Source organism: Macrobrachium nipponense, chromosome 8, assembly GCF_015104395.2.
Source record: "Macrobrachium nipponense isolate FS-2020 chromosome 8, ASM1510439v2, whole genome shotgun sequence".
In the NCBI taxonomy this organism is placed as follows: Eukaryota; Metazoa; Arthropoda; class Malacostraca; order Decapoda; family Palaemonidae; genus Macrobrachium; species Macrobrachium nipponense.
The window spans coordinates 51,768,948-51,791,489 of record NC_087203.1 but is presented as its reverse complement, the minus strand read 5'-3'; the positions used below and the strand labels follow the sequence as shown (position 1 = coordinate 51,791,489).

Genomic DNA, 22,542 nt, shown 5'->3' with positions numbered 1-22,542 from the left:
TACTGCCTGGAATTTCAGAGCTTCCAAGGACTTAAGGTAGTGACGTTTGAACACTGTCGGTGATTTCCATCCAGTATACTTTTTCAACTCATCGAAGTTCATATGTGGAAATAATTAATTGAGGTGGCTACTGCTCTGACATCATGTGCTTTCGGGGAAAGAGTCAGGATTGGCTTGCTTAATAAAGTACAGGATGTTTGTTGCCATGACTGCTTAATGGATAAAGTTCCACCTTTTTCCCTCCTAAAGAGGGGACCCGATGAAGATGAGGAGGTCCTAGACAGAAAGGCTCGTAAGGTTGTAACTGGGCAAAGAGATACATCTTGTGGAAGGGGTAGTACCTTCCAAGGTTCCCACCTCATCAAAGGATCTTCATTCTTTGCTAAAAAGCTACGTTCCGGAGAAAGTAGGACTTCTCTGTGGGAAGGAACTGAATATGATCCGGGTCTCTGGATAGAGCCGACAGTTCTGAAATTCTTGCTCCTGAAGCTAAGCTTAATAAGAATAGGGTTTTTCTTAAGAGCATTATAAACGAGCATGTGTCATTATCGGTTTCGGAAGCCGTAGTTTTAGAACATCATTTTAAGAACCATGAAACTGACGTAGGCCTTACAGAAGGCCTAAGCCTAGCACATGCCTTAGGAATAGACGAGAAGTAGGAATCCGTCAAGTCTATGTTAAATCCAATTGAAATATCTTTTTCAAAGCTGACTTGTTTGTCGTAATCGTGCTAGTGCTAAAACCTTTTCAAATAAGGATCTGAAAAAGGATATAGCTGAATTAACTGTCATGATTCTAATATCCGATTCTCTCAGGAAGGTTGCTAACTTTTTGACAGCAGCATCATACTGCCTCAAAGTCGAATCCCTTTTATCGGATTCCAAGAATAGAATATTCTGCGGGTCAATATTCGCATCTCTTTTTGCCGCAAACTTCATGAAATCCATAAAGTTAGGGTTTTGAGAATCCCTGAGGGAAGCGAACACAGTCTTCATTTGTACTGACTGGGGAGAGCTTGGAACTGGGGATCTGAAGAGGACGAAGGCCCAGCTCCAAAATTAGAGGATACCAGTTGCTCTTCGGCCAGTCTGGGGCTACTAGAGCCAACTTGACCCTTGAATGTCCTGAGTTTGTTCAATACTTTCATGAGGAGATTCACTGGAGGGAAGACATAAATCTTCTCCAGTTGTTCCAGTCTTAGAGCCAGGGCGTCCGTGCATAGGCCAGAGGGTCCAGGTTGGGGGCTACATAACACGGTAGTTTGTGGTTCGCTTGGGATGCGAAGAGATCCACCTGTAGCCCTGGTACTCTTTGAAGGATCCATTGGAACGAACTGTTGTCAGTGACCATTCCGACTCTAAGGGGCACTGATCGGGATAGGGCGTCTGCTATGACGTTTCTTACTCAGCTATGTGAGTGGAGGAAAGATGCCAACTGAACTTGTCTGCCAGGAGAAGGATGGCTATCATGACGTGATTTAGATGACGTGACTTGGAGCCTCCTCTGTTTATACAATGTACTACCACTGCGCTGTCCAGGACTAGCTTTATATGGGAGTACTTGGGTGGGCGTAACCTTTTTAGAGTCAAGAACACTGCCATTGCCTCCAGTACGTTTATATGAACTGACGGAACTGAGGTGACCAAGTCCCTTGAACCTTTTTTGACCTGGGAATACCCTCCCCAGCCGCTTAAGGGACGCGTCTGTGTGGATGGTGATCCCTGGTGGAGGGAACTGAAGGGGTACTGACATTGATAAATTCTTGACTCTCGCCCACGGCCGAAGTCGATTCTTTAGAATCAGAGGCACTGAGGATAGTTTGTCCCTGGACCTGACGTTTGCTCGCGAGCGCCAGATTCTGGTTAGGTCTTTCAGTTTTGGCTTTCATTAAGACGTTTGTCACTGATGCAAAACTGGAGAGAACCCAGGATCCTTTCCTGGGCTCTCCTTGACGCTAGTTTGTGACTTAGAAATTGCTTGACTGACTTTGCTATTTCTTTCCTTTTGGTTGATGGAATCGACAGAGTGTGGGAGGATAGATTCCATTGAATGCCCAGCCACTGAAAGTTTGACTCTGGAGTGAGTCTTGATTTGGTCCTGTTTATCTTGAAGCCTAGATATTCCAGGAACTGAATCATTTCAGAGTAGCTCTGTTGCATTCCTCGACTGTTGGGGCCAGATCAACCAATCGTCGAGATACGCTACTACCATAATCCCTTGCGATCTGAGTTGTTGCACTACACTTCCGCTAGCTTCGTGAACACTCTCGGTGCCACGTTGAGTCCGAATGGAACTACCTTGAAGGAGAATGTCTGGTCTCCTATCTTGAAACCCAGATACGGACGGAAAGTGTCTTGCAATAGGGATATGATAGTAGGCGTCTGTAAGATCGATAGAGGTGGTGACGGCCCACGGGGGAAGTAAGGTCCGCACCTGAGAGATCGTGAGCATCTTGAACTTGTCGCAGCGGATGGTTAAGTTTAAGCGGGACAAGTCTAAGAATTACCCTTCTTTTTTTTGTGAGCCTTTCTTTGGCACGCTGAACAAGCGACCTTGAAATTTTAACCTCTTGACTCTCGCTATAGCTCCTTTCTGAAGGAGGTCCTCCGCGTACTCTGTCAATTCTTTGGAAGGAAGTTGACGGAAAAGGTCTGGCTGGAGGTGGGTTCGTCAACCAGCTCCAACCCAGCCCCTTTTGACCCCACTATGCTTCTGAGCCCATTGGCTGAAGTTCCACCGGTGGCGAAAGTGAAACAGCCTCCCTCCTACCTGAAGTTCTTCATTGGTTATGGTAACCGCCCGTCCTCCTCTGAAGTGCTTTCCCCTATTAAAGGGGCCTCCCGATCCTCTCCCACGAAAGGACCTCTTTTACCTCTGCTCCCTTACCCGAGCGGTCATACTTCTGAGAAGCTTGACTCTCGAAGGCTTGATTGTAAGCTGGAGAGATGGCGTAAGAGTGGAGGCTGAGGCTGAGGGGATATCAACATAAATTGGCTGTGATTGACCTTTAGAAGTGGAGGGTTGGGCTGTCTGCACTAACGGTACTGCTGGAACTTGTTGAGGAAAGCGTGGTTGCTTCTTCTGGTAAGGTTGGAAACGCCTGGGTTTCTTTTGTCCCTTACCTTTAGGAGTCAGGTCTTGCCTCCTCTTACGCCGTAGGCCCCAACGATCCTTAAGGCTCTGGTTTAACCTCGTAGCCTCTGACTGGACCTCCTTAACCATAGCTTCTGGGAAGAGATCTGCTCCCCAGATGCTAGACGAGAGTAAACCTATTCGGTTCATGCGGATGGTTGCCATCTTGTAGGACATGCTTCCTACCATCTTTTACCTTTTTAATTTCTCTTTGATGAATCGCATCCAGGCCAGGAGAATTAAACTTGTTGCGTTTGTCTATTTTGTTTTTAATGTCCTCTTATGTAAATATTATTTTAGCAGTAGGTTCCGGTATTGAAGTAGTCTTGAATTGTGAAACCACTAGTAACAAACTTATTCAATAACTATTTTTTCCAAATCTGAATTTCACTAGGTTTCCTGTATTGTCCCTTAGGGGACTTTGCTATTCTTTTTTTTGTTTTTTGGTTTCTTACTATTAACCTGTACAAAAAATTCTTTTGGGTATTTTTTATTGGATTCTTGTTATTAACATGTGCAAAGAATTCTTTTGGATTTTCTTCACAAACTGATGCAACTCTCTTATCCTCATTTATCTTTGTATTCTACAGTGTTCTCTATGCCTGCTTGCTTCTCCTGGTGTTGGGTGTGGGTTCATTAATTTGTGAAATCTGTCTCTTTAGCTTATTTTATTTTTAATTTCTCTGTTGAAGCACTTAGGCTTAGGGTTGCCAATTGTTAGTATTTGCTCTAATGGTATGCATCTAGAGCATTTTTCCGTGTATTCCTCTAGAAAGGCTTCCCAGCACTTATCTATGCCTGAGTTCTCTTCATACTCTAGATTTTTAACGTACTCCTTTAGCTTTTTTAGGTCTTGTCGACGGTAGTCTTATCTCAATACCTTCTTCTCTTTTTTATGTTGAACATTAATTTGAAATGTAATAATTTTATGGTCGCTTTTGCCTAGATTTGCATCTACTGAAAGGTCAGACACTAGGTTATCTTCTTCTGTTGATAGGACGATGTCTAGTATGTTGTTTCCTCTAGTAGGTTTGTCATCCCATTGGTGGAGGAATTCATTTTTTACAAAAGGAGAAACGATACCGCCTAGAACAGGTCTCCAATATGGACGAAACTGACCTGTTCTGGAAAAAGATGCTGTCCCGGACATATTTAAGAATGCTACAGTTTGTAAACCTATGAAAAATACAAAATACTTTTAAATTTGGTTTTTTACCATGAAACGGTGCTGATCTGTACATTCAAACATGTAACCACTGAAAAATATATGTATGTAACACTGCACTACCTTATTGCAGTATTCTATACTGTAGTAAACGTAGAGAGAGAGAGAGAGAGAGAGAGAGAGAGAGAGAGAGAGAGAGAGAGAGAGAGAGAGCACAGTAAGTACCTAGTTTACCTTAGTGCTGTGCATATGTGTATGGTGTATGTAGGTATACATATATACACAGGCCAGGCTTACACATAAACTTTATGTTAAAAACAAAATCATATATGTAGCTTTATAAAATTAAACTTACTGAAAATCTTTCTAATACACTACCTTTTTAATAAGTTCATATATCTAACATGTAAGGTGTTTTTTTTTGTTTTAATTTTGTTTACAATTGTAAGCACTCATAAATTAATTCTCACCATCAGAGTTATCCACTGGAGATGGAGGGGAATATTATCAAATGTTTTCTGATATCCATTACTTTAGCTTCTATTTTCCCATGTTAATCAGATGATTATAATTCAAAAGATTTTTCCTGTTATTGTGTTGTTTACATGCTTGCACGTAAACACACAATTTATTTTCTCTATAATAGTATATTCCCTTCTGAAATTTTGTGGATGGGGGTGGGGTGGTGGTTGGTTCATGTCTTATATGCTATCAAAAATGGAAGCAATCATAAAAAATTACTTATGATAAAGTTGCTCTACTCTGTTAAAATTTATATGCAATCAACTTCTTTCAATTGTTAATACAAAAGCTGTAAGGACAGCATTCACATAGGATGCTGGGGTCAGAGAACAATTGCAAATGGTTGCATTTGTTTCATTGTCATCACCTTCCTTTACCTAATTCTTCCAATAAATTGATAATTTTATAGTCATTAAATCTTCCATTCTTGCAATAATATGTGGATTGTAGCACAGAGAGTAATTTGTTTTGTCTTTGGTATTTTCAGCATTTTTTCTTTCAATTTATCAGTTTTACATTTATCGAGAGCACTTCTTTGACAGTTGAGTTTTTTTACAAGCATTTTAATTTTGTTTTGCAGGTTGCAACCCTTGATACTAAGTTTGGGCCAGACGTCCATTGAAGCTGCTGGGAAGAAGCCAATTGATGCAATGAATAAGGCAATATCAGAAGCATGCACCTTTCTAACTTTTCCTGTGTTCTTTTTTTCATTATTGCTTCACCATGTCATTAGGTATGTAATACATACTTTTATTGCATTCTAAAGTTATTGTTACAAGGTTATTGTTTTCTGATTTGTTTCCATGTTTGTGTTTACTTGTACTGCTGTATATTTCAACCCTTTGACTTGGGAGTGGCATGCATCCTTTGATGTACAATAATGGTATAAGAGGATTACAGGTGTGCATCATATGGTAATCCTTATTTCGTGCCAAAATATTTTCATAGTTTTGTGGGAAAATATTCAAATGAATCTATTGGGCCATAAATGACAATATGGCAACTCTTATGACATTGCTCAGACCCCAGCTCAGTATCTAGCTGGAATAATCGCTGAGATTTCATGAAGGAAGGTGCAACAGCACCCCCCCTCCCAGAAGGGTGAGGTGGGTGAATACCGACCGAGGGGGAACACCAACTGAATGCTCTGGTATGAAAACTACTTCAAATTGTGGGCCGAAACTCACCACCAACACAGCAACCATCTCAGTGAACACCACTAAAGCAACAGGTTCATGCCATCATGACGTCTGTGTTTATCTGGTGAGAAAATTTAATTTTTGGATGTCTGTTGTAATTTTCCATGCTTCCCATACAGCGTCTCACATCCATGAATATGGTGTGATAGTTTCTCGTTAAGTTTCATTACGATATTTAGCCATATTGACATGTTATCAAGTGAAATGAAGTGTGTTTTGAAGTGGATGTCGGCATTGTCGGAAAAAAAAAAAATACATGGTGCGGGGACTACTGACCGTAAACATGCTGGGAAACATGAACCCCCAACACACATGCATGAAATTTTGAATATTTTGAAATATTTTTGAAGTTTTGAATATTTTGAAATGTTGAATATTTCCATAATACATAACAAAAAGTGGGACACAGTTTTTTGGTGTAAAGTTGAAGGTGATATTTAGTGAATTGTGATGCAATATCAGTGTCATTATGCTAAAAACAGGAATTTTTTATTGGGTGGGTTCAACTCTACCTATTCATATGTCTAATGTCATTAAGTCTTTCTGATCTAGCCTAGTGCCGTCTTGGAAGATTGATTATCAGTGTCATTATGCTAAAAACAGGATATTTCGTTTTTGGAGGGTTCCCCCACCCCCCGGTCAGTGTTTCCCCGCGTTATTTTGGAGTGCTGACCATTCCCCGAAAATTTTTAAAGTACAGAATATGACACTTATTCTCTGAGTTAAGGATTTATGAGTATACCATAGGTGGGCCATGTGCAGTTTGTTTTGGGCTCAGTGTGCACTCTCTCGGGTACAAATTGGATTTTTTAGGCAATTTTTCTACTAATAGGTCGGTATTTACCCACCTCACGCTATGAGGTCTAATCTATTACCAGATAGTATATACACGGGTTCCTCAATTAGCTAGACAAAATTGGAGGATATGTACACAGAACTCAAGAGCAGACCAGCCATGTTGATCTGTGGAATATGAGTTAGCCATCAGCTGTGCTTTGCATTGCAGTCTCCACAAATTATGAATGAAGCTTCAGAATCTTGTGACTGAGCCATACTAATCCTCTCCAAGAGACTGTCACGTATAGAATCGTCAATATTTGTATAGTGGTGAACAGCAAATATATGAACGTTGTAGAGCTTACTGAAAATCTTAAAACAAAGAACTTCATGGCAACTGCACTCGAAGTTTTTCTAATGGTAAATAGGTCATCCAGATCTAGTGTATACAGCAATCCCTTGCATATGTGGGAAGTTAAAACTAAATAAATCAGGGCCATCAAACCCTGTGATTAAAAATTCAATCTTTGACTTGTTACTACTTAAAATGTGTTAAATAAAAAAGTCAAATTGTAGTTATGGGCACAACTTCGCAGAGTACATATGTGAGTAAGATATTCTGTAATTTTTCTTATGGTAATGAGTAGCAAGCATAAGAAAATACTCACTTGAAAGAATTTAAATCAACAACATAAAATTAGAAGCAAATCTGATAATTAGATTCATAGCAACAACAGTAAATATCAACAGAACAACAGCAATAAAATCAACAACAGTACTATTTACATTATTTGATAGATCATGCTGCTTCTATTTACCCTAAACTTTTTGTTTTTACCGAGGATGAACCTGTTGATTGGCACTCACTTTTATCTGCTTCTGCCCAACAAGTAAGAAGTTTAAATGATCTATTTCTATTAAGGCAGTTTTGAAGCAATTTCAAAATAAGTTATCACTTAAAGCATTTTCTCGTAATACAACTACTTCGGTTTCCACTTTTATGAAGCCATATAGAGTTGCTTATTATGACACAGGAACTATGCCAGATCTTCGTCCTTCTCCTATTCTAGATGCAAGTTTTTTCAAGTCGCTTAATCCAGTGAAGCAAAGGGCTCTCAAAACTGATATGATTTATTTGGCTTCGTAGTGAAGTAGAAGTGCTCGTGAAATCTACATACTACTCCATTGAAGCACATGCTTAGGACAACTGTTCATTGCACCAACTCGGACAAAGTGTTAATCCTGAAGAGGCAAGGGTACTTGATGAGGTGTTGGAGTATTTAACTTGTTTGGCATTTCAGGAGAGTTATACTTTTACCAGCTCAAATTTAAAGTTGTTCCAGGTAAACAATCATTAGCTGTTTTTGATACACCTCAACATCGTATCCTTAACCCCAAGTACAGTCTTTTAAGTGTTTCTTCAGACATCTTGCACCTGTAGATGGTCCTGCACCAAAGTTCCATGCAGAATATTGACCTAAATTGTCCTCTAGGTTTTCTGCTTTCATTAAGTCCTTTCAAGGTGATCAGGTCTCACATTGTAAGGGAAAGATTAGCAGAGGTAACCATAACTGATGTTTTGAACTCTCAAGGTCCGGTAGGAGGCTGTCTGCAGATTTTAGAGAGTGGTAAATTTTTTGAAGCAGAACCTTGGGTGTTGAAGGTTCTCCGGGACAGCTGTCCCCAGTATCGTTCCCTGCTTAACTTCATCATGCAGAAAAATTCCAGGTTTTGTAGGAGATGAGACATTTGTTATGCAAGGAGGCAATCAAGCCTGTTTTAGAAAAATCACCAGGGTTTTACAATTACCTTTTTCTTTTCAAGATGGGGTAGGGATGGGGGCTGGAGACCAGTTTTAGGCATTTTCAGTCTTAATGAGTTTATTCATGTCACTCCCTTCTTGATGGAGTCATTTGGTACAGTCCTGGCAGGAATTCAGAAGGGCGACCAGATGATTTCTATTGACATGGAGGATGTGTACTTATGTAAACTTCCTGATCCATCCTCAGTTGAAGGACTATCTACACTTTGTCAGTGGGGCACCATAAGTGTTCACTGGTGAGTTGCCAACATTAGTGGGGTGGAATCATCTGCTTGGTATCAGTTCTCATGTACTTGGAAGACTAGTTAATTTTTGTAAGTTTGATTCAGGTGATCTCGAGAGTGAAGGATTTTGATCAATGTCAGAAGATCTATGTATATTCTGACCCAGTCGATTGCTTATCCAGGGATAAACAATTGATCGACTCATGGACAGACAACTTTCTGTAACTGTTGAGAGAATCAAAATCCTTAGAAAAGTCTCTAGCTAAAAAGTAGCTATTGCTGTTGGAACACAGCCTCTCTAGAGAAGTTTGCAACGTGACTCATGTAAGAATAAGTCCAATTCAGTTTTCTCATAAAAGTTCTTGGGACAGGTCTCATCTTCTGGACTCTACTCTAATACTGTAGGAGTTCCTTTGGATCTATTGGGTTTTCTGCATAGGTAGGAGCATTGGTCAAGACTGCTGATGAGTGCTTCTAGACCTCTAGAACCCAGACCTCACATTGTGCTCAGATACACATTGGAGGCAGGTTGGAGAGCCTTGTCTGGAAAATATCAAAATGTCAGAGAGTTGGACTGTGGAGGAGAGCAAGGTGCATGTAAGCAAATAAACAACCTAGAACTTTCGGCAGTTTGGAAGGATCTTTTGCAAGTGGAACATCTAGTCAGAGACAAGATGATCTCAGTCTACTCCAACAATTTGGTCTCTCTTACATAAGCAGGCAAGAAGGCAAAAATCCATGAGTTCTGTTCAGGCTAGCAGAGAAATTTTTCCTTCAGACAGAGTTCAAAGATATCAGTATTTTACCTCAGTTTGTCCCAGGGAGAAACAGTACTATCGCTGACCAACTCAGTAGGTAAGGGGAAAGTTCTTCCATCAGAATGGTCTCTTTGTCCACAGATCTGCCATAAGTTTTGGGACGTTTTGGTTGCCCCAAACATTGCTCTGATAGTAACTGCCCAAAGCAGTTTACTGTCATCCACACCAAATCCCTCAAGGATGGGGAGACAATGCTTTTCTTCAAGATTGGTCAAAACTTGACCTGTACACTTTTCCTCTGCCGTGTTGAGCTTTGCAGGCTTCGCAGAATACAAGTGTGTTTTTGGCAGCTCCTTGGTGGTCCCAAAGGGGATGGTTTCTTGAGCTACCTCTCCTTGTGGTAGATGTAACTTGCCTTCTACTGTTCAAGAAAGATCTCAGACATTCTCATTTGGGAATGCTCCATGTAAACTTCCATATGCTTCATCTGACCTCATAGAAACAGTCATCCATATTTTACAAGCTAGGGGCTTTTTGAGAGCATTTAGGGAGTCATTTCTTAAGCCTAGAAGGCCCTCCACTGTTAAGACACTGTATCAACAACAGTGTTCAATTCATAGATCTTGGTGCTTATCCTGAAGGTTATCCAGTACCCATATACCTCTGTAGATAACCTAATTAACTTCTTCCGGTATCTCAGTTATGAAAAGCATCTTTATTTCCCAGCAGTCAAAGGACTGCCAGTGGGCAGACAAGCTAGTCCACCTTGCTGCCAGTCTCAAGATTGGTTAAATGGGGAGAGTTGCTGCCTGGTCTAGCCAACCGAGTATGAAAACAATGACAAAACTTGAATAATGAATCTCGAGTCGATGATGGAATGCAACAGGGCTAGGGTGACGTGCTGCAGTATCCCCGACAGCATTGAGAAATATGCAAAGGGTACCGAAGGAGAAGTTAGTGAGGAGAGAGGATTGGAAAAAGAAAAGAAAAATGAGAGTTGGAAACTGGAATGTTGGTAGCCTCACAGGAAAGGGAAGCAAGCTGGTTGATGTCATGTAGAGAAGGAAAATTATTATTCTCTGTAAACAAGAGACTAAATGGAAGGAAAATGTGCAAGAAAGCTGGCAAAAGGATATAAAGTTTATTACACAGGGGAAGATACAAGGAGAAATGGGGTAGGAATTATTCTCCATCCAGATTTGCAGGAAAATGTTACAGAGGTCCAGCATATCAGTGACAGACTCAATGGCTTAAAGTTTGTGAAAGATAAGAGAGTATGACATATCATCTCGGCATACGCCCCTCAACAAGGGTGTAGTGAAGAAGAGAAGGAGGAATTCAGAGGGAAATTAGAAGAATATATTGCTACATGCATGGCCATGCAAGGCCTACAATTTACTTTAGACATTAACTGACATCTGACAAGATTGGGTGCGGCACAGTGAACAACAGAAACAGGGGAAATGTATCCAAATTGATTGATTGAAGGGAAATGTCATGTTACACTTGATTAAGTTATCATTACATAAATCAGAAGATAAATACACAGGAGCTGAAATGACTAGCTCCATGGCACTAAGGTTATGTTAGCTCACAAATCAAGTAGTACCACTTTGCAAAACCAGAGAATGTTAAGCCCTCTGGGGGAACAGAATTGATTGCATGAAATGATTATTGCAACTATCATATATCATAAAATAATAGATAACAGCAGCGCTTCAATCTTCCACCCTGGGACTTGAAACTGAGGACAGTATGAACACCTTGGCACCATGGGAACACAGGCGATGTACACAACGTCCAATGTCTCCTATTATGCAAATTAAGGATGCACTGTAATGCTCATTTTAAAATGCGATTAATGTGACTGGGACTAGCTAAAGGCAGAGAGTGTAAGGAAGCTGACACTGTTACGAGATAGCAAAATGAATGAACACATGGTTGCGAGTCACAAATATGTTCCACTTCTTAGTCTCTGAAGGAGGTGCAATAGAGGTTTAGTTTATATATGAGAGCAGGTGGAAATAAAGTAAGAGAATTGTGCATCGAAACAAATTCCAAATCCGCTGTACCTCGTCCTTGGACGATCGGAGATTTGAAGTAGCACCAAACTGAGGTTATGGACTGTGGAGAAAGATGCTTCGAACCCACACAAGAATAGACTGTGGCAGGAAGTCCCTGGGCAGAGACCCTGGTCTTGACAGTGGCCTGACTTCAGTTAGAATGTTCTCACAGCAGCGCCTGTCACCACGTTTTATTGGACTTTCCTCATCTTTGTCCTTTGTCACATTTAGGCACAATCTTTAATGACTATGGAGTGGGGAAATGCGGCTTCTGCATGCTGACATGGGTGGTCTCTGATTTTCCTTTGTTAAAATCTAGTACATTTCTATTTAGATTTCTTAAGACTGAGGGCTTAAGACAGACATAGAATTTACGTCTGTTACAATATCGATAGAGTTCCATGAAGTGAACCACTAGTTATCTGGGGACATAAATGCCCATGTAGGTTAGAGTTCTGATGGAATACAGGTAAGAAGAGGTTTTGGAAGAAGAAACCAAGAAGGTGAAAGATTATTGGAATTAGCAGAAGCTATGAGTTTGGTAGTCTTGATTACACAGTTTGAGAAAAGGAGAAGTCATCTGGTAACATACAAAAGTGAACAAAATGTGACACAAATTGATTATGTTATGGTTAGGAAGGAAGACAAGAAAATCATTATGGATTGGGTTATTCTAAATAAATGTGTTGTAGCTCAGCATAAACTGGTAGTGGCAGATTTTAGGTTAAAAGAAATAATGAAAAGAAAAGACCAACCCAGAATAGGAGGATTAAAACTAGGAAGCTGAAGGAGGAGAAGGCAAGAGAGTTCAGAAATAAAGGTGGAAAGAGCCAGAGGAGAGAGATATGTAGTAAGTGGAATGTAAGAATCACAGGAGGAGCCATGGGATTATATGAAAGAGATTGTGGTACCAGCAGCAGAAGAGGTGTGTGGGAAGACAAATGGTAAGCAGCAACAGGAAAAAGAAACATGGTGTTGGAATCAAGAGGTTCAAACAGCTGTGAAGGAAAGAGTATAACCAGAAGAGGGTGGGAAGAAGATAACAACTACCAAACAAGAGAAGACTATTTACAGACATAGAGGGAAAACAAGAGAGTGGTAGTGATTGCAAAGGGAGAAGCCAGGGGAGAATGGTATGAGATAATGGGAACATCTGAGGGAGAAAAGATAATATACAGAATTGCAGAAGTAAGAAGAAAAGACAGGCACGTTTTAGGAGAGGTAGGAATTATTAAAGATGAAAATGGAAATATCTTAATGAGGAAGAGGAAGTCAAAAGAAGATTGAGAGACTGTTTTTCACAACTATTAAACAATGAAAATGAGTGTGAAGAACTGGAAAATGTTCCTCCAGTAGAGGGACCAATAGCAAACATCAAAGAGTGAAGTTGAGAATGCTATAAAGACAGGAAAAGTAAATAAAGCTGCAGGGAAGTCAGAGGTAACAATAAAAATGATTAAAGCTTTGATAAATCTAGGCAAAGAGTGGTTGCACACACTATTTAAAAAGATCTGGGATAGTGAGAAAATGCCAAGGGACCGGAACGTTCGTTAGATGATTAAAATGTATCAACAAAAAGGAGACGTTAAATTGTGGGAACTACAGAGGAATAAAGATTTTAGAACATTTATTCAAGATACTAGAAAGAATAGTAGAAGGAAGGTGGAGAGAGTTGATAGATATGCATGAGCAGCTGTTTGGGTTTATGAAAGGAAAGAGTCCAGTGGATGCTATTTTTGTAGTACGACAAGTCCAAGGAAACAGGAAAGTTTACATGTGTTTTGTGGATCTTGAAAAGGCATATGTCAGGGTACCAAAAAGAGTAGTCTCTTGGTGTTTGAGAAAGAGAGGAGTACCAGAGAAGTTGATAAGGTTAGTGAAAATGATGTATGAAGGGGCAAGAACCACTGTACAGAGAAAATATGGGGAGGCTGAGGCATTCTCTGTGGAGGTTGACCTCCATCAGGGATCAGCTCTGAGTCAATTCTTGATCCTCATCGTTATAGACACACTGACATCAAGGTTAAAGAAAAACAAAGAACTGTGGGAACTGATGTTTGCTGATGATAGTTATTACAGGAGACACAAAAGAAGAACTGCAAGAAAGGTTTTTAGTGTGGAAAGGAGCCCTAGAAAGGAAAGGATTGAAAGTGAACATTGGAAAGACAGAACTAATGATTAGTAGTAGAGAAGGACATGAAGAAGTAAACATTCAAGTGGAAGTTGGTACAGTGTTAAAGCAGAACAGTGAGTTTTAACTAATTGGGATCAATAATAACAGAGGAGGGTGGTACTGAGAAAGCAGTGAGACAGAGAGTTGAAAGAACTTGTCAAACTGGGGTTGTTTTAGACAACAAAATGGCATTAAAGCTCAAAATGAAGATTTACAAGACAGTTATCAGGCCTGTATTGTTATATGGGGCAAAAGCTTGGGCTCTTAAAAGATGAGGATGTGAGATGGATTGCTGGAATATCACCACTGGAAAGGAGGTAGAGTCAAGATATAAGAAGAATGTGTGATATATGTAATGTAAAGAAGAGAGTAGGTGGAACCAATCAAGAGAGCTAAGAACATTCCAGTGATGGGGAGGAGGAGTGTGGGCTGTCAGCAGATCAGATGGATGGATGTGGTGAGGAGGGATAAGGGTGAGGTGGGACTTGGGGAAGAAGATGCAAGGAATCAAAAGAGATGGAAAAAGTTGACTCGAGTGTCCGACCCTGCTATACAGTGGGATTAATAAGGTCAAAAGTTCTGCATCACTCTATGAATTTGAAGGAGGTTTTTTGATCTCTTAAGCTGGAAAACCCAAAATTCTTTCCTCATGATTTAGGATGGAATTTAGACATACTGTAGTCCCTAAGTACTGAGTGTTTCCTCATTTTGAGTCTTTGTGTTTGCTTATGAACTTAACTTTGAAGGCACGTTTTCTTTTAGCTCTTGCTACGACAAAGTGCCTTAGTGAGCTTCAAGCTCTCTCTTGTAATGTGGGCTTTGTCCAAGGGGACCTCTGTCCCTCATTTCTTTCATTTTGTAAACCAAATAACATCAAAGTATAAGCCCTTCCCAGATTTGTGACAGTGCCTAATTAAACTGATTTAATGGCCATTGAAGAAGCTTTTATTATATCCAGCTGTTAGGCTTTACCGGGATAGACTTAAACCTTTAAGAGAGGAGTGGGGCTTTGACTCTGGCACACAGATAGAGTCCTTTTTCCCTATAAGGATCCTCCAACAAGTCTCACTAGAAGGACCTTACAACCTGCCATAAATCCAACATATGGCAGCAGTATGTACTGGGAAGGATTGCACAACAGGTAAGAATGTTTAAAACTTTTCCCACTTTAAAAATCTTTTAGTTAATTGCGTGGCTAAGCGGATGTTTCCCTGGCTGCACTAAGCCACTATCTTCTGGATATCCAGTCTGTGGATCAGCTAACTTTAACAATAAGTGAGTTCATCCCAAATAATGAAAGTTTTTGATAAAAGTATTGGGATGCTCATGTACTGTTAAAGTGTAAAGCTTTTCCACATCTTAGTGGGTGGTCATGAAGAATTCTGACAAAAATATAAACATTCCAAAGTCATCAGGTGGGGAACAGTCCGTTCAGGTCAGTCAAGCATTATCCCTTTGTTTATTTTTAATGCTGATTGAACCTTACAGCACAAAGGTGTAAGTTAACTTTAACAGTAGGTAAGTGTCAAAATAAATAACTTTATCATGAAAATTTTCTAAGTAGAATTAAGTAAAATTTTGTATATTGCGTATTTATAAGAAATCACTTAACAACTTTGCATATTAGTCGTTATAAATTTTGTCTCCAATAAGTAATTATTCACTAAAATAAGATAAAAGAAATTCCTCTGTCCTGGATTGATGTTTTAAACACTTGTGAAGGAACGGATCACCTGTCAGATAAGTTAGGAAGATCACTGACACTTCATTTCTAAGTTTAAAAAGTTTAAAGTTGAGAGTAACGAAGGATTTGATAAATACAGATATAACTTAAGTGTAAGTGCGTTGGAATTGGAACATATTTAATATGCCAGTCCTAGAGAAATTATTTATATATTCTGCTGTTATGTAAAGAATTTAAAATTACGCTTTTATGAAGATACTGCAAGAATAAATCATGGAAATCGTTCTACACTTCCAGGTTTTTTCTCCAGGGATTGATCAAGCCTCTGGTAGTCGATTCACTTGTGTTAGTGGTGGAGTACCTTGTTAGACCTTGCTTGGGTTTGGTAGTAAAACCAGTGTTATTCAGTTTACATGGAGCATCGTCTGCTTTTAGTGATATCGTATTAGTTTGTCTAAGACCTGTCACAGTGATATTACAGTCTGTAAGACTCATTGAGATCCACTACACAAGAAGGTATTCAGTTGAAGATGTATGAGTGATTGAACTTCGTTAGCAAACATGCTTTACTTATGTATTTGATAGGTAAGTGATCTTTTGCTTCATACTCCATAAGAGAAGTATCATTTAGTAGGTTTTATGTATGTTCCATATAAGCAAGCTATGCCAAAGCAAAAATATTTCAGTTAAGGATAAAGCCAGCTCTTATCTTTATAAAAGTTTTTGTGTTGTTTTACCTATTTTGAAGTTATTTTGAGCTTAGGAACCTTGATGTTGCATCCCATTGGCTTATAATACTTCTTGTGTGTTTTGTCTTTTGTGCCAATGTCTTTGTGAACTGAATCTTTTTACTAAAAGACAAGTTCTTGGGAAGTTTATATGTGCAGGTGAGCACATGAGTGGTTTTTAAAATTTGACTTGTGCCATATAGTGGAAAGTCTTGAATACTGCATTCTACTTTTCATTTTTACAAAGGATGCGAACTAGCTGGATTGCCTGTAATTCACTCATACTTTGATATAATTCTTTTTCCATTGTGATTAGCAATTTTTTGTCAAATGTTATTTTTTTTATTTATAAGAAAAAAGTTAAAGAATTTCCAAGTTATATTTTTCATGAGTTGTTGGTGTGTCATATTAATCATGTGATACTAAATTTATTGTAAGTTTTTCTGCTTTTTTTCCAATCTCAGTGACAATCCTAAATTGGTCTATAACTCATGGAATAATTTAAGCCCACTTTTGAAATGTAAGTTATCTTGAAGGCATTTGTGTAGAATTTTAACTTTAAAAATCTCTATGTAGTTGTGCATCTTATGAAGAGGAAAAAACATTACAATTAAGGTCTGGTATCAGGAAGCTAATTTTCTGAGTGGAAAATACCCCAGATATAAAACACTCTACAGATCTTAGTAGTAATGTGTTGTGACACTTCAGACACCATGTTACACAGAGAGTTCTTGTCTTGTGACCTCCAACTATCTCTCTCTCTTTCACACACACACACACACACACACACACACACACACACACACACACACACACACACACACACACACACAAGATAAACCAAACTGTAGCTGAAATCAAGAGGGTTTAATGATCAAGCTAAAACCCTATGTACAAACAATATCTAAAAAATGCACCATATTGTAGGCATATAAAGAGCACTTTATTTCTCTCTCTCTCTCCAAAACACCATCCCAGAAAATTGCTGTGTGCCTATCATGCTCAGGATCAGGCTATGGTAGGCTTGGGCTGCTGCAAAGTGGTAGTTTCCATGCTTATAGTATGCTTACCGGTACCATAAATGAACTCCAAACACCTTGCAAAAGCATTTCTTACAAGTACTACACAGTGCTCCCACATTTTTATGCGGTATTAGGTTCCAGAACCTGCTGCGGAAATGCAAAAATCCCCTCTAAAAATCCTTATAAAAATGCTTATAACTGGCTTATAACTGCCAAATATCCAGTACCCCGTAAACTAAAATGTTTATAACTGTCTATTTTAACATTTCACTGCTTAATTTGATGGTTCTAACAAAAATACGTAGACCTTAAATTATCATACTAAAACAAATTAATATAATTTGAAACAAAAATAGACCCCAAACTATGATCCCAAAATCCAAAGACATCTTAGATTAGTACCCTTTTACAACTGATACACTTGAGTATACATGCCTCCCAAAAATGCTTATAACAGTGGTTTACTCCTTTCAAATTATTAATATTAGTGTAAACAGCAAAATATCTATAAAATGTTTAATACAAATTAAATAAATCTGTCTTGCAGAATGTTTGACAACCAATCAAGTTACCCCTGTACATAGGCATAACTAGGTGTCTATTAATGGGGGGTCGGGCACCTGTGGGCCACAGCTGTATATGGGGGGCCACTGGGCATGCACAAATTATAATACTCATTCTTTTTTTTCAAGTCATATGGAAAGATATTAAGGTTGTTTTAAAATATTTAAGCCTATCAATTTGTGAATCACATTTTTTATATAAAAGAAAGGAAATTGATTTATTTCTTACAGTTGATATAGTAAACTCGACTTATCTTCGTATGAAAAAAAAAAACAGCCAAACTACTTGATGTATAAAACTTCAACATTAATAATAATAATAATAATAATAATAATAATAATAATAATAATAATAATAATAATAATAATAATGCTGGGTACCAACTCAAGAAAAGAGGCAACAGAATTAAGAATCTGATGTTCATGGACGACATCAAGCTGTATGGTAAGAACATCAAGGAAATAGATACCCTAATCCAGACTGTAAGGATTGTATCCGGGGACATCAGGATGGAGTTTGGAATAGAAAAATGTGTATTGGTCAACATCCAAAAGGGCAAAGTAACAAGGACTGAAAGGATAGAGCTACCAGATGGGAACAACATCAAATACATAGATGAGACAGGATACAAATACCCAGGAATAATGTAAGGAGAGGATATAAAACACCAAGAGATGAAGGACACGATCAGGAAAGAATATATGCAGAGATTTAATGCAAGGGCAGTACCAGTAATCAGATACAGCACAAGAGTAGTGGAATGGACGAGGGCAGAACTCTGCATCATAGACCAGAAAACTAGGAAACATATGACAATACACAAAGCACTACGCCAATGACAATACACAAAACACTACGCCAAAGAGCAAATACGAACAGACTATACATAACATGAAAGGAAGGAGGGAGAGGGCTATTAAGCATAGATAGCAGAGCACTGGGCCAATATCTGAAAACCAGTGTAGACGAGTGGCTCAAGAGTGCATGGGAAGAACGACTGGAAAAAGTAGACTAAGACCCAGAATTATACAGACACAGGAGAATGACAAACAGAACAGAGGAATGGCACCACAAACCAATGCACGGACAGTGCATGAAACAGACTAAAGAACTGGCCAGCGATGAAACATGGCAATGGCTACAGAAGAAGCTCAAGAAAGAAACAGAAAGAATGATAACAGCGGCAGAAGATCAGACCCTAAGAACCAGATATGTTCAAAGAACGATAGATTGAAATAAATCTCACTCATATGCAGGAAGTGCAATATGAAAAACGAGACCATAAACCACATAGCAAGCGAATGTCCGGCATTTGCACAGAACCAGTACAAAAAGGCATGATTCAGTGGCAAAAGCCCTCCACTGGAGCCTGTGCAAGAAACACTAGCTACCTCACAGTAATAAGTGGTATGAGCACCAACTGAAGGAGTGATAGAACACGATCAGGCAAAGGTCCTCTGGAACTATGGTATCAGAACAGATAGGGTGATACGAGCTGTCAGAGTATCAAATTGTTACTTGAATTTGATGAACAAGATGTGGATGGATTTTTAAAGAATTTTGAGAATATGGCTTCGCATATGGAATGGCCTGCGGATCAGTGGTTGTGGTTGATTAAGTCAAAATTCATTGGTAAAGCAGCTACTGTTAGTAGTAGTTTGTCAGGGGAACTGGATTATAAGGTAATTAAGCAAGCTGTTCTTGATGCATATTCAATAACAGCAGAGGGGCGCCTCAGTGGCGTGATCGGTATGGTCTTGACCTGCCACCTCAGTAGCCGTGAGTTCGATTCTCGGGCATTCCACAGAGGGGTTTGAGATGTGTATTACTGGTGATAGAAGTTGACTCTCTACGTGATTCAGAAGTCCCGTAAAGCCGCTGGTCCCGTTGCTGAATAACCACTGGTTCCTTGCAACATAAAAACACCATACAAACAAACAAAAACAATAACCGCTGAGGGTTACCGTCAGCAATTCCGTAACTACCTGAAGCCATCCAATGAAACGAGGACTGAATTTACTAATGCTAAGTTAAGGTTTTTTAAAAAGTGGCTAGAAGTCGAAAAGGTAACAAATCTCAGTGACCTTGTTAATCTTGTGGTTTTGGATGAATTCAAAAGACGGTTTCTCAGAATATCATGACATGTAACTGATAGGGAAGAGAAAAATCTTAAAAAGGCTGCAATAATAGCTGACAACTATTCGTTAATTCATAAGTTTCATCCTAAAGGCAGTCCAGGTTTTGTAAAACAAAACAAAAAGGCAGTAACTGGTAATAGGAACTCAGAGACTGTTAGTTCTTATTGTAGTTACTGTAAAAAGTAGGTCATGATATTTCAGCTTGTGGACACCCTGGGTGTAAACGGTCTAGAGGTACAAATAACAAACCTTCTCCGGGTTCAGTTGACATACCTGCTGTAATGCATTGTTCTCGTGAGGGGAAATTATTTGAACAGTTTATCTCTGATGGTACAGTTTCATATTCTGATATAGTGTCCCTGTGAATGTTAAAATTTTAAGAGATACTGGATCCAGTCAGAGCATAATTCTACGAAGTGTAAATCCTAATGTTAAAATACTTATTGAGAATGTCATTCCTAAGGATTTAAGCACCTCTGGTCTGTTGCCTTTAGCTGAAGTATAATTAAATTGTCCTTACGTTAAAGGTAAAGTAAAAATTGCAGTAAGAGATGAAGTGTTTCCTGTGTCAGGAGTACAATTGTTGCTTGGTAATGATCTAACTGATGAGTTAATACTCCCTAATCTTATAATGTGTAAAACTCCAATGTCAGTAGACGAAAACTTAAAAGTAATCCATGACAAATGTTTAGAAGTACCTAATATTGTAACTGAAAGTGATGGTAGTAATGTTGTTAATGTGGTCACCCTTAGTTCACCTGAAGTAGAGAGTAAATAAGTAATAGCTTTGAAGCTTTCAGATAAATTTAACATGACTAAGGATAATTTAGTTAGTTTGCAGAAAAGTGACTTGACTTTAGCAAGCGTATATAGGCAAGCTCTTTGTAATGAGGTGGACAAAGCCCCTTGCTGACACTTTTAGACACTTGGAGTGAGCATGAGCAAGTGGTTATTCCTTTGGCTTTACATAGAGACCTCTTAGAACTTACACATGGCTCTGATTCTCATTTCGGAATCTCTAAATTTCTAAAACTTATAAAGAGACTTTTATATGATTATTATTGGCCTAATATGAAAGAGGATGTGAAAAGTTTTATGAATAATTGTCATACACGTGAAATTGTCGGAAAACCCAATAAGGTTATTCCTAAAGCTCCTTTGTCTCCCATCATTGTACCTACTGAACCTTTTCAAAGAGAAATCATAGATTGTGTGGAACCGTTACCAAAAACAAAATAAACGAATTAATATCTTTTGACCATTATGTGTCCTACTACAAAGTTTCCTATTGTTGTACCCAGTAAGAATATTTCAGCTAAGACAATTATTCAACATTTGATTAAGATATTTACTCTTTATGGATTTCCTAAAGAACTGCAATGCGATCGTGACACTAATTTTACTAGTACCCTTTTTCAGGACGCCCTAAAAAGTTTTAATATAAACCAGTCTCTGTCTTCTGCTTCCCATCCCCAGTCACAAGGTACCTTAGAAAGACACCATCAGACTTTAAAGTCTTTGTTAAGGAAGTTTTGTGTAGAGACAGGATCTGAATGCGATGAAGGCCTTGACTTTTTAAAATGTTATTCGTGATCAGAGAAATTCCTTCAGAATCACTTGGTACATCTCCTTTCGAAATGTTGTATGGTTATAAAGTACGAGGTCCTTTACAAATTATTAAAGATAAGTTAATAAACCATGAAGCGGTAGAAGAAGTAACTATTGGTCGGTACTGGAAGAAAATGAAAGACAAGTTTGACAATTAACAGTCAAGAACAAATGAAAGATATGATAACACTGCAAAATTTCGAAAGTTTAAAACTGGTGCTTCTGTCCTGGCCTTCTTCCCAATTCAGGGATCACCTTTGAAAAGTAAATATTTTGGTCCATATATTATAGATAAATGTGTTAATAATCACAACTATATAATATGTACGCCAGATAGACGTAAGGATACACAACTAGTTCATATCAATATGCTTAAACCTTATTTTCAATATCCCGTGGCTGTTTTGGGTTGTTCACAAAACACCTTTAGTGTAAAAATTCCTAAAGACGGAACAGAATCTGACTTTGCTGAAACTCAAAATAAAAAGGATATATCACGGTCTCGTGAGTCTAATGCACAAATCCTAAGATCTCTTCCACAGTATCTGCAACATCTGAAACCGGAGCAAAGAAACGACATAACCAACCTTATGATAGAGTATACGGAAATATGTCGTGACGTCCCTCTACAAAGTATTTCAAAACCTCATGATGTAGAAATAATACCTGGAACCAGTCCTATACGACAATACTTCTACAGAGTAAGTGAGGAAAAAGAAAACCTGATGGAAATTATGAACGTCTTCCATTGGCATGAACAACGCTCGTTCTACCTTCCAGAGAATCATTGACAACTTTATTGAAGATCTTGATGGAGTTTATGCATATCTAGACGATATAGTTGTCATAATAGACACTTTGCAAGAACACCTGAAAAGACTTGAGGGACTATTTAAACATTAGAAGGAATATAATTTCACCATTAATCTTGCTAAATCAACTTTTGCACATTATCTTTCTGTT

General features: G+C 38.7%; 1 protein-coding gene across 3 annotated transcripts in view; it reads left to right on the top strand.

Annotated features, from left to right (window-relative positions):
• Positions 1-17,080, top strand: part of LOC135222773 (uncharacterized) — a 241,158-nt gene extending 224,078 nt beyond the window's left edge. For all 3 annotated transcript variants that reach the window (XM_064261030.1, XM_064261028.1, XM_064261029.1), the window contains exons 7-8: positions 5,400-5,552; positions 15,817-17,080. In XM_064261030.1, the coding sequence (XP_064117100.1) occupies positions 5,400-5,552; positions 15,817-16,057 (394 nt within the window). In that variant the 3' untranslated portion in view covers positions 16,058-17,080. The remainder of the gene's footprint in view (positions 1-5,399; positions 5,553-15,816) is intronic.
• The last annotated feature ends 5,462 nt before the right edge of the window (positions 17,081-22,542 follow it).